The sequence below is a fragment of the Aotus nancymaae genome, unplaced genomic scaffold (assembly GCF_030222135.1).
Source record: "Aotus nancymaae isolate 86718 unplaced genomic scaffold, 86718_ANA_hifiasm-v0.15.2.pri h1tg000067l, whole genome shotgun sequence".
NCBI classification, from domain to species: domain Eukaryota; kingdom Metazoa; phylum Chordata; class Mammalia; order Primates; family Aotidae; genus Aotus; species Aotus nancymaae.
The window spans coordinates 36,706,978-36,720,950 of NW_026988482.1; the positions used below are offsets into that span (position 1 = coordinate 36,706,978).

The following is a 13,973-nucleotide window of genomic DNA, read 5'->3' on the forward strand; positions in this document are numbered from 1 at the left end:
TTAGGTTCTACGTAATATTATAACAAATATGTTTACATTACTGTGGAAAATATAACAATATTAATAGCAAGCAATATTTGCAGAATGGCTCACAGTGACACAGCATTTTTACGTAAGTTATTTCTTCTGAATCTCACTTTACGGCAACTGGTGTAGTAGGGGTTATTTTACAGACGGGGAAATGATGGCTTGGGTGCAGGTGACTTCATAAAACCTCTACTAATAAGCTGAGTTGGGTTTTCTTATTGCAAAACCCAGTCACTAACACATAGCAATGGCCCACCCCAAAGGGTAAAAATTATCAAATACCCACAGTCTTCCACAAAAGGGTGAAAATACTGATTAGGTATTCAAAGCCTTTTTGCAATTCACAACAGTCATAGAAAATGGGAGTTGCTAAGCTCCTTCTTTGAGCCACAGACCTGTCCCTGGCAAAACCCATGGATCCTCTCTCAGAATGGCTTCAGATAAATAAGTAAAATACATAGGAAAAGAACCAATTACATTTAATACAGCTGTCAAAATATTTTAAACACATTTGGGATGTAATAATATATGTGCTTTTTAAAATTAAGGTATTCAATGACAAGTGGCTGGTGTTAGCTCCCGTGATTTCTGAGTAGTGATGAACATCAATGATATTCCAGAATAGCTACAACAACTCTAAGGCAGTATGAAAATACCTAAGATTTCAATCAGAGACAACGCTGCAGGTCCTGCTAATGCAGTTGGGATTGGTTGCCGACATGCATAGTGGAAAAAAGGACACCATTGCAGTGAAGGCTTAGAAAAATCCCATTAGGCAAGGACCCTAGGTTAAACTCTCCTGATCTGAAAGGTTCTGTAGAAGCTTCTAGTCACCAGGGCTATCACTGACCCCCGTGGATATTGACCCCAGTGGAGATTGTTCAGGACCAGTGGAAAGCCACATGCTGATGGAGTGGCTGTTCCGTTTTTTGGCCTTAATTAGAGCCCCTTTTAAAGGGCAGGTTAAGTAGTTCCTCCTGGGAACCTTTTTTTCTGTCTTAACTAGGGGAGGCATGCACACCTGTCTGAAGTGTGAAGTATTGATCTTCGGGCAGCTCAGTGATCATGGGAGACTATATTTAGGCTGGGTGAGACCCCAGTTACTTGCTTTCTTTGCTGCCTTATTTGATCTAGGACCTAAAGGGTTGTTTTATTTAGATGGGTCTGTTTCTCACATTTGTCTCTACACACATTTGACTTTCCAGCTGTGCAAAATGGATGTATCATGAGGTCAAGGTTGCAAACTCCAGTGCCCATGGGGCCAGGCAGGAGGCATATACAAATGAGGGGAGTGCTGTCAGCGGGAAATTGGGGACCATGTGGCCACCTAAAGGGGGGTGACAGACAGCCCCAGCTGAATGATGCCCTGCTGGAAGGTGAGCCCAGTTTTGCCAATATTGTGAGTTTTCATGGAAGGTGAACCCAGTTTTGCCAATACTGTGTTTTCAGATAAGCAAGAGACTGGGAGTTTTAGATAAAGCTACCATTTACAATATTGGTGGCAAATTCTGGTTTTGTTTTTGTTTTTGTTTTTTTTAATAAAAGCTTGTAAGCCAAACAGAAATATATGTGGGTCACTTGCCATTTCTGGTTTTGATAAAAATCACAGCAGGTACAAGTGTTATTATTTTGGTAATTAGCATTTTTGCTACTCTCTCATTGTATATAGGAGGCAGCTTTTCATTTTTGTAGCACTATTGTTTTTTTGAAAGAACCAGGAAGTTTCATGGGGTTTTTAAAAAGTCATACTGTTTAGCATTATTTGCAATAGCCAAAAGGTGAAAGCAACCCAAGTGTCCACTGACCGATGAAGCAATAAACAAAGTGTGCTGTATACTCACAATGGAATATTATTCAGCCTCAAAAAGGAAGGCAATTCTGACACATGCTGCAAGGTGGATGAAGCTTGAGGACATTACTCTAATCAAAATAAGTGAGATGCAAAAGGACAGCTGGGTATGATTCCACTTATATTAAGTATCCAGAGCAGTGAAATTCAAAGAGAAAGTACCGTGGTGGTTGCCAGGGTTGGGGGAGGGAAGAAATCGGTTCTTGAATGCATATAGAGTTTCAGTTTTGCAGGATGACAAAGTTCTGGAGATGGATAGAAGCAATACAACAGTGTGAACAACCTTAACGCTACTGAACCATACACTTAAAAATGGTTAAGACGGGCTGGGCGCGGTGGCTCATGCCTGTAATCCCAGCACTTTGGGAGGCTGAGGTGGGCAGATCATGAGGTCAAGAGATGGAGACTATCCTGGTCTCATGGTGAAACCCCATCTCTACTAAAAAATATATAAAAATTAGCTGGGCATGGTGACACATGCCTGTAGTCCCAGCTACTTGGGAGGCTGAGAGGCAGGAGAATTGCTTGAACCCAGGAGGCGGAGGTTGCAGTGAGCCAAGATCGCACCACTGCACTCCAGCCTGGCGACAGAGCGAAACTCTGTCTCAAAAAAAAAAATGGTTAAGATGGTAAGTTTTTTAATATTTAAGATGATAAATTGTGTCATGTATTTTACCATAATCTTAAAAAATGTTTTCTAAGTTATATTGTGTAATCATAACACATAGGAAACAGAGCTACAGGAAGAAATGAACACCAGAAAGGGTAATGTATGGTTAATATAAAATCACTGGACCATTTAGAACAATTGGCAGTATCTCACAGGATTTTAAAATATAGGTAGGAATAATACTATAACAGCACACAAAAGGTAAGGTGGGCAAATAGAGTTAAATTATTGTACAGCTACATTTTTAAGAAGTGGTGAAAGTACCAATTTAAGGTAAACAAAAAGTTAAGGACGTGTAATTAGAATCACAGAAAGGATAAGAAATCATGACCAAAAAGATAATAGAGGAGGAACAATGGTGTAATATGATTCCATTTAAATGAAGTTCAAATACAGGTAAAACTGACAGAGGCCCAAAGAGTGGTTAGCTTTGGGGGTGGAGGTGGATATTGATAGATGAGGGGACAGGCACACCTTTTCTCCCGCAAAGCACTGGGGCATGTCTTTATCTTACCATGGGGAGTGGTTACACAGGTGTTTACATATGCAAGATTCATTTAACTATACCCCTAAATCTTACTGGTTTTACTGTAAGTTTTTACCTCAATGAAACAGAAAACAATAAAAATTGAAAAACAGTTTTTTAACTAATAGCTTAAGACAGGGGTCAGCATGCTACTGCCCACAGACCAAATCTAGCTCTCTGCATGTTTTCATATGACTCACAAGCCAAGAGGCGTTTTACATTTTTAAATGGCTGGAAAAACATCTACAGAATAATATTTTGACACGTGAAAATTATCTGTAATTCAGATTTGTGTTCATAAGGAATGTCTTGTTGGAGCCACAAAAAAATGCTTTGTGTAATCTCTTTTTTTCTCATTTTTTTTCAAAATTGCTTAAATGTAATCTCTTTGTTTCTCAGCTAATACCACTCGAATATTCCAAGGGACCAGAATAGTGAAAACAGGAGTGGTAAGTAGAGAATGATAAATTGCTTTGTGGTGGCTGTTAATTTGCATGCATTTAAAACTGTTACCACGAGGTGGCAGTATAATGTTATTAAACTGCTCAATGTAAAGAGGTTGCGGTAGAGAAGAAAATTACATTATTCACTTTTTATAATTCAGTACCTTATGAACACAAGTTGTGCAACAGTGTTAGAGGGTCATATTGTATAATTTTGTAAGGGTAAAAATTCTTCATATTTTTACTTATTTATGATTTGTGGGAGCGTACAATGTAGGACCACAAAGGGGTTAAATCTGTTCCAACCCGTTCATTTGACATATGCTCAAATTCAGATTGTCACTTGCCTAAAGTTATATGGATCTGAAAATTTCTGGAACCTGATTTAATACCTTAGTTTTCCCTAGTCCTGGTTGGTATAATGAATAATTAAAATACTAATCACAGTGGTGGTGATAATAATAGCCTAAAATTCACTAAGCTTTTCCAGGGTTTCAGGCACAGATTATTTTATTTACTTCTCCAGGCAGCCCACAAAGTCAGTGTTACTATTATTCCCATTTTGAAGATGAGGAAACCGAGGCTCAGTGAGTTAAAGTCATGTGTCCAGCATCACCCAGAGAGCAAGCTAAAATTAGACTAATAGCTCAGAGCAGTACCTCTTGTTTTCCTAAGATACCTTATATGAGTAAAACCCCCAAATTTGAGCCCCAGTTTAGTATGGTGGTAAGAACGAGCCGAGTCTTGGACCCAGGCAGCCCCGCATTTGTCCCTTCTAGGCCATGCACCTTGTGTAAGCTCTTTAACATCTCTGTGCCTCAGTTTCCTCACCTGCAAAATGGGGTGATGATCATGCCTGCCTCGAGCATGGGGAGCCCTAGGACAGCTGGCACTTGATAATCGGGGTTCTTGTTATTCTTGATGTTGTTGTCATCTGTATGGGCTCAGATTTTCCCATGGCTAAACCTAGAGACTGACAGGTACACTGACTCTGCAGTGCCCGTGATGGAGATGCAGAAATGTAAACCAGTGCCCAGAGCATGCAGTGCAGAGCATGGCCTCTGACCCCATCACTGCACACCTGGGCAGGCTGCTTTCCCTCCTGGTCTACCCACTTCCTCACTGGAAGACAGTGGGGTTGGACTGGATCACCCAGTATCTTTTTAAACCCAGAGCAGAGTATCTCCTCAAGTACCAGTGATATACATAAAACCAAAGGTCTTCTGCCTCTCATCACATCAAGAACAGATGATCATCTGATGTTTCCAATTCATGACTTCTTTGTTGTTTAAGTCAGCCTTAACATTACTAACGTTTTTTGGCACTCGGCCTCATCTTGGGTATTATCGGTGTAAAGCTGAGTTGGATTCACTAGTTATACTTTTTAACATGTTCACAATTATTATAAAACCATTAAAATAAAAGTTGGTCACCCGTGGACCACCTAATGTCAACTTTACGCCATATATTGGAAAACTCCATAGCTTAGAGGAGTGAAATCCTCAGAGGGTGACAAGCAGAGCCTCATTCCCAACCTTAATTACTGATGCTTCTCTGCTTTTTCTTCTTCTGCCTCTTTTCAACCCTTGCCGGGTGACCCTTCCCAGCCCACAGCATCTCCTGCCTCTTCAGCCGACATGGCCCCCATCAGCTCGGGGTCTTCTACCTGGACATCCTCTGGCATCCCCTTCTCATTTGTTTCCATGGCGACCGGGATGGGCCCCTCCTCCAGTGGCAGCCAGGCCACAGTGGCCTCAGTGGTCACCAGCACACTCCTTGCCGGCCTGGGGTTCGGCGGTGGTGGCATCTCCTCCTTCCCCAGCACCGTGTGGCCCACGCGCCTCCCGACAGCCGCCTCGGCCAGCAAGCAGGCAGCTAGGCCAGTCCTCGCCGCCACAGAGGCCTTGGCTTCTCCAGGGCCAGATGGTGATTCGTCACCAACCAAGGACAGCGAGGGCACGGAGGAAGGAGAGAAGGATGAGAAAAGCGAGAGTGAGGACGGAGAGCGGGAGCACGAGGAGGATGGAGAGAAGGACTCTGAAAAGAAGGAGAAGAGCGGGGTGACCCGCGCTGCCGAGGAGCGGAACCAGACGGAGCCCAGCCCCGCACCCTCGTCTCCTAACAGGACTGCCGAGCGGGGGCATCAGACTATACCTGGGCATGAGCAGGACCGCACTGCTGTCTCCACAGACCAGACGGGCGGAAGGAGGGATGCTGGCCCAGGCCTGGACCCTGATGCGGTCACCTCCACCCAAGTGCCCCCCACCGCCACAGAGGAGCAGTATGCAGGGAGTGATCCCAAGAGGCCAGAGATGCCATCTAAAAAGCCTGTGTCCCGCGGGGACCGATTTTCTGAAGATAGCAGATTTATCACTGTTAATCCAGGTAAGTGGCACTGGTCTTCTCTGAGGGTACCCGCTGCTGTGAACAGTCATACCTTTTTTCAAAAAATTGGGAGTAGGAGGTGAAGCTTCAGAAAGTACTTAATATTCTTAGACTTATGTGTGTCCATCATGGAGAAGGTGCACGTGTGTCAATGTGTGTGTGTGTGTGTGTCCTTGTTTTACTCCAAAAGCCTACTGTCTTAGGCTGGATTAAGTCTCTTTGGTATTTGTTTTCTTGCCTCAGAATAACTCCAAAGACTTCAACCAGGCACTGATATAAATGAATTAAAAAGCTAGAGATTTTAAGAATTTATTTATTAAGATTTCATTCCATGTTCATTATATCATGTATCTACAAATGGCTAGTTTGGTGCCAGGCACTGGGCAGGGTGCTGTGCCAGGCACTGGGCAGGGTGCTGTCCCAGGGGAGCCTGGTCCCTGCCTAGAAAGTGTAAAGGGGAAGGCAGAGAGATGACAGAGCAGCTAGCTGGAGCGTATGCCCGGAAGTTAGGTAGCAGGAATGTTAGAAAGCCAGCAAGCTAGATGGTTAACTGGCAAGCCGGAAAACTAGCCAGCTGAAGTTTCCGATTGTGAAATGGTAATAGAGGAAATAAACAGGATATTGTCCAAGAGAATTATGGAGAGCATAGGGACCCACCTCAACTAAGAAAGGCCACTCTGGAGAAGTGACACGTTCGTGGAAAGCTGCAGAATGAAAAGCTTCAGCTTGGGGAGAGCTGGTATTAGCCCATGGTCCTTGCCCAAGAAATACGGCCCTCTCTCCCAGAGCTCCCATTGCTGTGGGAATGAGCCAGTGTATAGACAGTGAGGCCAGGGCATGAGATCCTCATCTCACCCCTGCTGGTGGCAATTTTGTTGCTCTGTCACATGCTCCAATCTTAATGAACCATCCCGATAGTTTCTGCAAGGGAGCCATAAGCATGAAGAGTTGTTATTGTTGTGAGGGCTTTTCTTAATAAGAAAGTCTTCATTTTGCCAGACTACAAGATGTTTAGCAACAATTTTTTTTGCGTCTAAGCTGTTGTGGAGTTATAAAAGTGCAAAAAAAAAAAGCAACTGGTAAATATTTATTTGCTTTTGCACTTGTAAACATTAAAATTCATCTAAAGCTGAGATCTCGTATGTTAAGATACAACTTAGAATAAATTTTCATGTTTTGAATTACTTTCCTCTTAAAGCTGGTATGAACTAATTTTTTGAAGTGGGGGTCTCCTGTGGGTATTGCTCAGTTCTGCTTTGCTTTGGGGGAAAGGTGCAGAGTAGCCTTTGGTGGAATTGAGTGAAGGAAATATGGGGCCATTTGGGAAGCTATTTCTTTATGAACAGTGATGTTCCCTCTAGGAATTACTTTGAAAAAGTTGAATTTCTTGCATTTGAAGATACTGAAGAAACATGTATGGAATGCCGACTCTAGAAGAGGCACCAGACTAGGCTTTGGGAGTAGAACATAGGTCAAGACAGACTTCTCTTCTTTTGGGTTTGCGTTCTAGAAGGAGAGCTTGAGACTATGCCAGTAAACAAATACATAACCTTTAAGTAGCCTTCATTGCTAGAGTCGAGGAGCAGAAGGACAGCATAGCCCTGAGTGGTCAAGGATGACCTCTGAGCAGAGATCCAAGTGGTGAGAAGGAAGTAGCCATGGAAAGATCCAGGGAAGGGCATTCTGGGCTGCAGGAACAGCAGGTCCGGAGATCCTACAGTGGGGATTAATTTCAATCAGTTGAGGAGCTATCAGAAGGCCAATGTGGTAAACCAGAGAGAGTGAGGGGCAGAGGAGCGAATGGATTTAGAGATGGATGGAGGTGCTCTGGAAAGGTGCTGGTTGGCCACACTGAAGATTTCGTTCTACTAGAAATGAGAAACCAGTGGTAGATTTCGGCTGGAGAGTTACTTGATTAATTTTTTGAAAAAGCACTCAGGCCTCTGCGTGGACATTATATAGGGAAGGCAAGAATGGATGAAAGAAGCCCAGTTAGGAGGCAGTGGTCCTGGTGATGTGGGTCAGTGTGCTTTCTCCAAAGACAGGAGGTGGACTTGGAATTGGTTTTCAAGCTTGAGTGTTCAGCCTCTGGACTGCGGGCTCTGGCAGAGTAGCGTTCTAAGTCTGCTCCTCTTAAACATTTGTTTGACCACATTCCTGAAAAAATATGGCTGCAGAGAGCTTAGGCTGGGAGTATTCACAGGTTGAGAGATAGGAGAGAGGTAGGGACTGGAACTCCCTGGGGAAGTGGAAATGAGTTATTGCCATTGGAATCAGGTTCCAGATTCCAGAGAATGGGGATAAGAAATGGATGGTAAACTTGGGGGCTCCCCACTCCAGGTATGAGGTGTGTGGGTCTTCAGCTTCCACCCTACAGAAATCTGAGAGCATCTACAATCTTGGCAGAGTGGCTTTGGGAGTCACATCAACCCAGTCGTCTCTGTCCCTTACTCACTCGGGGTCCTCGGGTAAGTCTTGGCCCCAAGTACTCATTTGTAAAGTGGAACTAATGATCATCCTTAATGCCGAAGGTGGCGTGGCTGTGGAGACCCCTTACTGTCATTGACAGATAGGAGCTGTCAGCTTCCCAGATGCCACACAATGATGGCGACTGTGAGAAGGCCCCTCACAGCCCTTTCCTTTGCTATTGTCTGTGGACATTAAAGCTACTGGTCCCCAAGTAGCTGCCATTAAAAATGACCTTCCAGATGGCCGGGTGCAGTGGCTCACTCCTGTAATCCCAGCACTTTGGGAGGCCAAGGAGAGTGGCTCACTGAAATCCAAAAGTTCAAGACCAGCCTGGGCAACATGGCGAAACCCCATCTCTAGAAAAAACGTAACGATTAGCATGGCATAATGGCTCATGCCTGTAGTCCCAGCCATTCAGGAGGCTGAGGTGGGGATCACTTGAGCCTGGAAGGCAGAGGCTGCAGTGAGCCAAGGTCATGCCACTGCACTCCAGCCTGGATGATGGAACAAGCCTCTGTCTCCATTTAAAAAAAAAAAAAAAAAAAGACTTCCTCCTGAAACTCAACTGGTAAATCCTAGCTTTTCCCTTATCACCTTCAGCTCAGTGGGAAGGTCCACTTCTTCTGAAAGCTAAAAAGACACTTTCTTCAGAATTTCAGGCAATTCAAATTCAAAAACGGTGGTTATGATTGTTTAAGCCAGAGATAAGCAAAGTTTTTCAGCAAAGGGCCAGATAGTACATATTTTTCAGTTCTGCAGGCCACAGGTCTCTCTGTTGCAGCTACTCAGTTCTGCCTTGTAGCAGAAAAGCCGCCATGGACAATACACAGTTGCGTGGATGTGATAGGATTTCAATTAAAACTTTGTTTGCAGAAACAGGCAGTGGGCCTGATATGGTCCACAGTCTTGTCATTTGCCAACCCCCGGTTTACGCAGAAAGATGCCTGTGCCTGTTGATTAGCAAAGGATGAGCGGCCTGAAGGTAAAGCGAGCAAACCCCGCATCAGTGAGTGATCCTGAAGGTCTTGCTTCACTTCCATTCACTCCATCCTTTGCCCTGTCTGCCTTCTCCAGGGTGGCATTTATTTTTTAATGAAATCACCATCATTTTAATGTTTGTGGTGATGTATTTTAAGGACTTTGTGTGTACCTTTGCTTTAAATATGTTCCACATTTATTTTTTCTTCCTATTAAGTACAAAAAATTACTTTAATCAATATCTGATCTCTGAGAAGAGTGATAATGTGTAAAGTTACACACTGTTATATTTTTATGAGTATCTCCAAAAGGCTTGTCGAAATTCCTTTGGTGTTTCATAACATCTTTTTAAGTACTGTGAGTAGTGGCTTTAATATATTATCTCCCAGGGAAGGAGAAGGGAATCCTCCTGTAGAAGTGGCAAACTTAAGACACCTACAGAAACCAGTTAACACTAATGAGAAAAAACAAAAGGACCAGGCGTTAGACATTAGGGAGTGGTAAGGACTGCAGCAAATGAAAGAGCACATGTCCTTTCTACAGAGAGCCATCTCAGCTCCAGCACATTACTGCCAGTGAGAATGCGTAGTGAGCCAGAAATGCAAGTTTTTGTGCAGGACCCCCCCAACTTTTAAGTGAGCTCAAATTTTTAACACAATTTTTCCTTTTTAAAAATGTATGCCAAACTAAACCCATGGTTGGGCCAGGTAGGAAGTGCTGGGGCTCAGCCTCTGCTGTAGTGTTGATTGCTAGAGTGGCAACTGCCCTAGAAGCCTTTCAGGAGGCTTGAAGGCCAACGTGCACTCACTTCCGCTCACCAGGCTTTTTCTAGCGTTTCTTTAGTGCAAAGCCCTCATCTGGGTGTCTGCTACATGGAAATCCAGCATATGGTCTCACCCTCAGGAGCCGTGGCCTGAACCCAGAAGCCAGTTGATGCAAGGAAATGTTCTTGGGGCAGCGTGCAGTACAGCAGACCCTAGGAAGACATTTCAGAGTGGGCATGATCTACAAACCCATCATTTGGTGCTGGGATTTTCCACTTTTGTTTCCTTAAACTAGGGACTCTTTTTTTTCAGATTGAATCTTGCTCAGAACTCCAGTACGTGAACACTCATTGCTGAAGGTTTACTAACTGCCTCTTCTGGTTCAGCCCTGAGTCACGTGCTACGGGGACAGTCCACTTCAGGGGTCAGCATACCACAGCCAGCAGGCCACATCCATCCCCTGGCCTGCATTTGCATGGCCCATGAGCTGAGAATGGACAGAGTTGGATAGAGGCTCTGGGCTGCTGTTCCGCTTTGAGCCAAAGTGGAGGGTACAAAGCCCCAGCCCCTCTGCTCCTTTGGGCAACCCCTGGGGTGCCTCTTTGGAACTCTCAAGCACCAAGAAACCCAACTTGAAAACCTTTAATTACAGAAATAATACCAACATCATCAGCGAACATGTGCTCTGTGCTAGCTCTGCCTGTGCAGAAGGCCAGCTGTGTATGTCACTGATCCTGTGGTACTCCCGTGAATGTCATGCTGCCATTGTTGCCGTCATGCGGGTGAGGAAAGCAAGGCTCAGAGGAAGGAACGTGCCCACAGCCACACAGCACGTGGCAAGACAAAGCCCAAACGTGAGCTCTGAGTCTATAGTCCAGGGGGATCCTCCCCACGTGGTGCTGGCTTTGGTGCTGGTTCCCAGAACACGCAATACCAGATGATTTCCGATAAAGTATTAATGATTAAGTGAGTATTTTAATGTGTGCTTTTAAAAAGAGACCAACTTTCCATTTGTGACAGCGGTTCTCAACCAGAGGCAATTCTGTCCTTCTCCCTAGGAATGTTTGGGAGCATCTGGAGACATTTTTAGTTGTCATAACTGGCACTGGGGTGCTACTGGTGTCTCATGGGTAGAGGGCTGTTGCTAAACGTCATACGGGGCACAGGACAGCTCCACAGCAAGGAACCATCGGGTGAAAATTGTCATTAATGCCAAGGCTGAGAACCCCTGATTTACAGCATTCATGTAAAGTTTCCTTTTCGAAGAAGTTTACTTGAGGACAAATAGAGTAGTAAGTAATTTAAAGACAAAAATAAGTAACAGTGCAGGTTCATGCAGATGGGGCAGAAATCATGAATACCCAGCTGTCTAGGGATTGGGAGCACTGCAGCATGCTTTATTTAAAATTAGTTACATCGGGCACGTGCACAGACTATCAGACGTAGTTTTCAGCCAGGGCTAGTTTTGCTGGTCCGGTTTCCTTCTAGAGAAATATTTTCTTTATAATTCTGCCCACCCCTGCCCTGGGCTGTCATCTTCTCGGCCTGTCCATGGGGAACAAGCTCAGGGTAGGCCAAAGGGGTTATTCAGCTGCCAGTACCGGTTTAGTTTCTTTTCAGAAACTATGTGGCTCCTTGGAATTTCTATTGCCCAGTGAATGATCTTTGAATTAAGACACATGGTAAATCTCATGGTATGGAAGACTAGACCCCACCAAGAACAATTAGTTTTCTTCCAGAAAGGCTGGAGTCAAGAATTCAGGTTGCAGCAGGTGGCATATTTGGTGTGGGATTGGTATACAGCTTCTGTCCCTGACTGATTTCAGAACCATATAATGTTGCAACCAACTGTCAGTGGTGGCAGTCTGGTAGGTTAGGCCTTGCCATCTTTTGGGGGCTTGGAATTCAATTAAGATTTATCAAATGTCCCCTACTTTCCCACCACCTAATTGAAATAGAGATGACAGACCATCATTTTGATTGTTTGAGTCTGGTGAATTAAGTTCTGCACAAAATGATAAGAGAGCACTTATTCACAGGAACTCTTGGCAGTGATATAAATGGAAATGAATGATGCTCTAATCCTGCCCACACGTGTTAACACAGAGCCAGTGTCCTGTTGCAGGAGAACATATATATTTGTAACTGATGAACGATCATTTCTCTGCAGCAGTGGTTTAGGTAACGTCAAAGCTCCAGAAAAAATAAAAGGCCAATTTTGTGGCCCTGTGAAAACAGCAGCCACCTTATCATTTCACACCCTTTAGAATGGCTTCTATCAAAAATATAGAAAATAAGTGTTGGCAGAAACATGGAAAGATGGGAACCCGTTGTGCACTGCTAGTGGAAACGTAAAATGGTACAGCCACTGTGGAAAATAGTATGGCAATTTCTCAAAAAATTAAAAATTATATGATTTAGTTCTATTTCTGGGTATACAGTTGACCCTTGAACAACACTCTTGAGCTGCGTGTATCCACTTATACGTGAGTTTTCTTCCATCTCTGCCACCCCTGAGAGAGAAAGACCAACCCCTCCTCATTGTCCCCTCATCAGCCTTCTCAAAGGGAAGATGATGAGAATGAAGACCTTTATGATGACCTACTTCTGCTTAATGAATAGTAAATAGAAATCTTTTCTCTTCCTTACGATTTTCTTTATAACATTTTCTTTTTTCTAGCTTACTTTATTGTAAGAATACAGCATATAATACAAATAATATACAAATATGTGTTAATTGACTGTGTTATTGGTGAGGCTTCTGGTCAACAGTAGGCTATTAGTAGGAAAGTTTTTGGAGACTCAGAAGTTATACATGAACTTGTGATTATTCAGGGATCAGCACCCCTAACGCCTGTGTCGTTCATGGGTTAACTGTATAGCCAAAGGATTGAAAGCAAGATCTCAGAGATATTTGTAGACCCATGTTCATGGCAGCATCATTGACAGTAGCCACGAGCTGGAAGCAACCAAGCGTTCGTCAGTGGGTGAATGGCTAAACAAAATGTGGCACAGAGTACACACAATGAAATAACTGTTCAGCCTTTAAAAGGAATGAAATCCTGTCACATGCTACAACGTGGATGAACCCTGAGGACATTATGGTAAGTGCAATGATCCAGTCCCAAAAAGACAAATAATACATGATTCCACCTATATAAGATACCTAGTATTATGAAACTCAAAGAAACAAAGTAGAATAGTGGTTGCCAGAGGCTGATCAAAGGGGAAGTGGGGGGTTGTTTAATGGATATAGAGTTCCTGGTTTGCAAGATGAAAAAGTTCTGGAGATCAGTTGCACATCAGGTGCACAACAGTGTGAATATACTAAACCTCACTGAATGGGACACTTAGAAATGGTTAAGATGGTAAATTTTGTGTTATGTGTTTTTTACCACCATTTTTTTTTTAAGCAGCCACCTTAATTCACAGATGTGGGAGGTTTTTAATGAGTGGTATGGCTCAGAACAAATATGGTGAAATTCCCCACGATGGAAACAGGCTTTAAATTTATGAGTGTGCAGATCGTCCTTCTCTTTATCTTTCTTGCAAATTAAAGAATCTTGCTCTTCCCTACTCCTGATAGAGGTCTCTTGGATCCAAGCTAGTTTTGTTCTTGACACCAGAGGGGTTCTTGTCCTGTAGCAGAAGTTGAGCCCTTACTGGAGGGTAGGAGGCATTTCAGATGGGTCCATCTGATGTATTGCTGCCGGTAGCATTTATAGTACATTGTACTCCGTTTTTATTTGCTTCTACTGGGATGAGAGCCAAGCCAGTAAAAGGCAAACAGCATTAATTCAGTGATGACATATGCCACTGAAAACTGTTTTTCTTTTCTTTTTTTTTAAATTTTTTTAAAAAG

General features: G+C 43.6%; 1 protein-coding gene across 2 annotated transcripts in view; it reads left to right on the forward strand.

The window, feature by feature from the left end:
* Positions 1–13,973, forward strand: part of PTPRG (protein tyrosine phosphatase receptor type G) — a 765,140-nt gene that overhangs the window by 663,256 nt on the left and 87,911 nt on the right. For both annotated transcript variants that reach the window (XM_064367285.1, XM_064367284.1), the window contains exons 11-12: positions 3,472–3,521; positions 5,123–5,900. In XM_064367285.1, the coding sequence (XP_064223355.1) occupies positions 3,472–3,521; positions 5,123–5,900 (828 nt within the window). The remainder of the gene's footprint in view (positions 1–3,471; positions 3,522–5,122; positions 5,901–13,973) is intronic.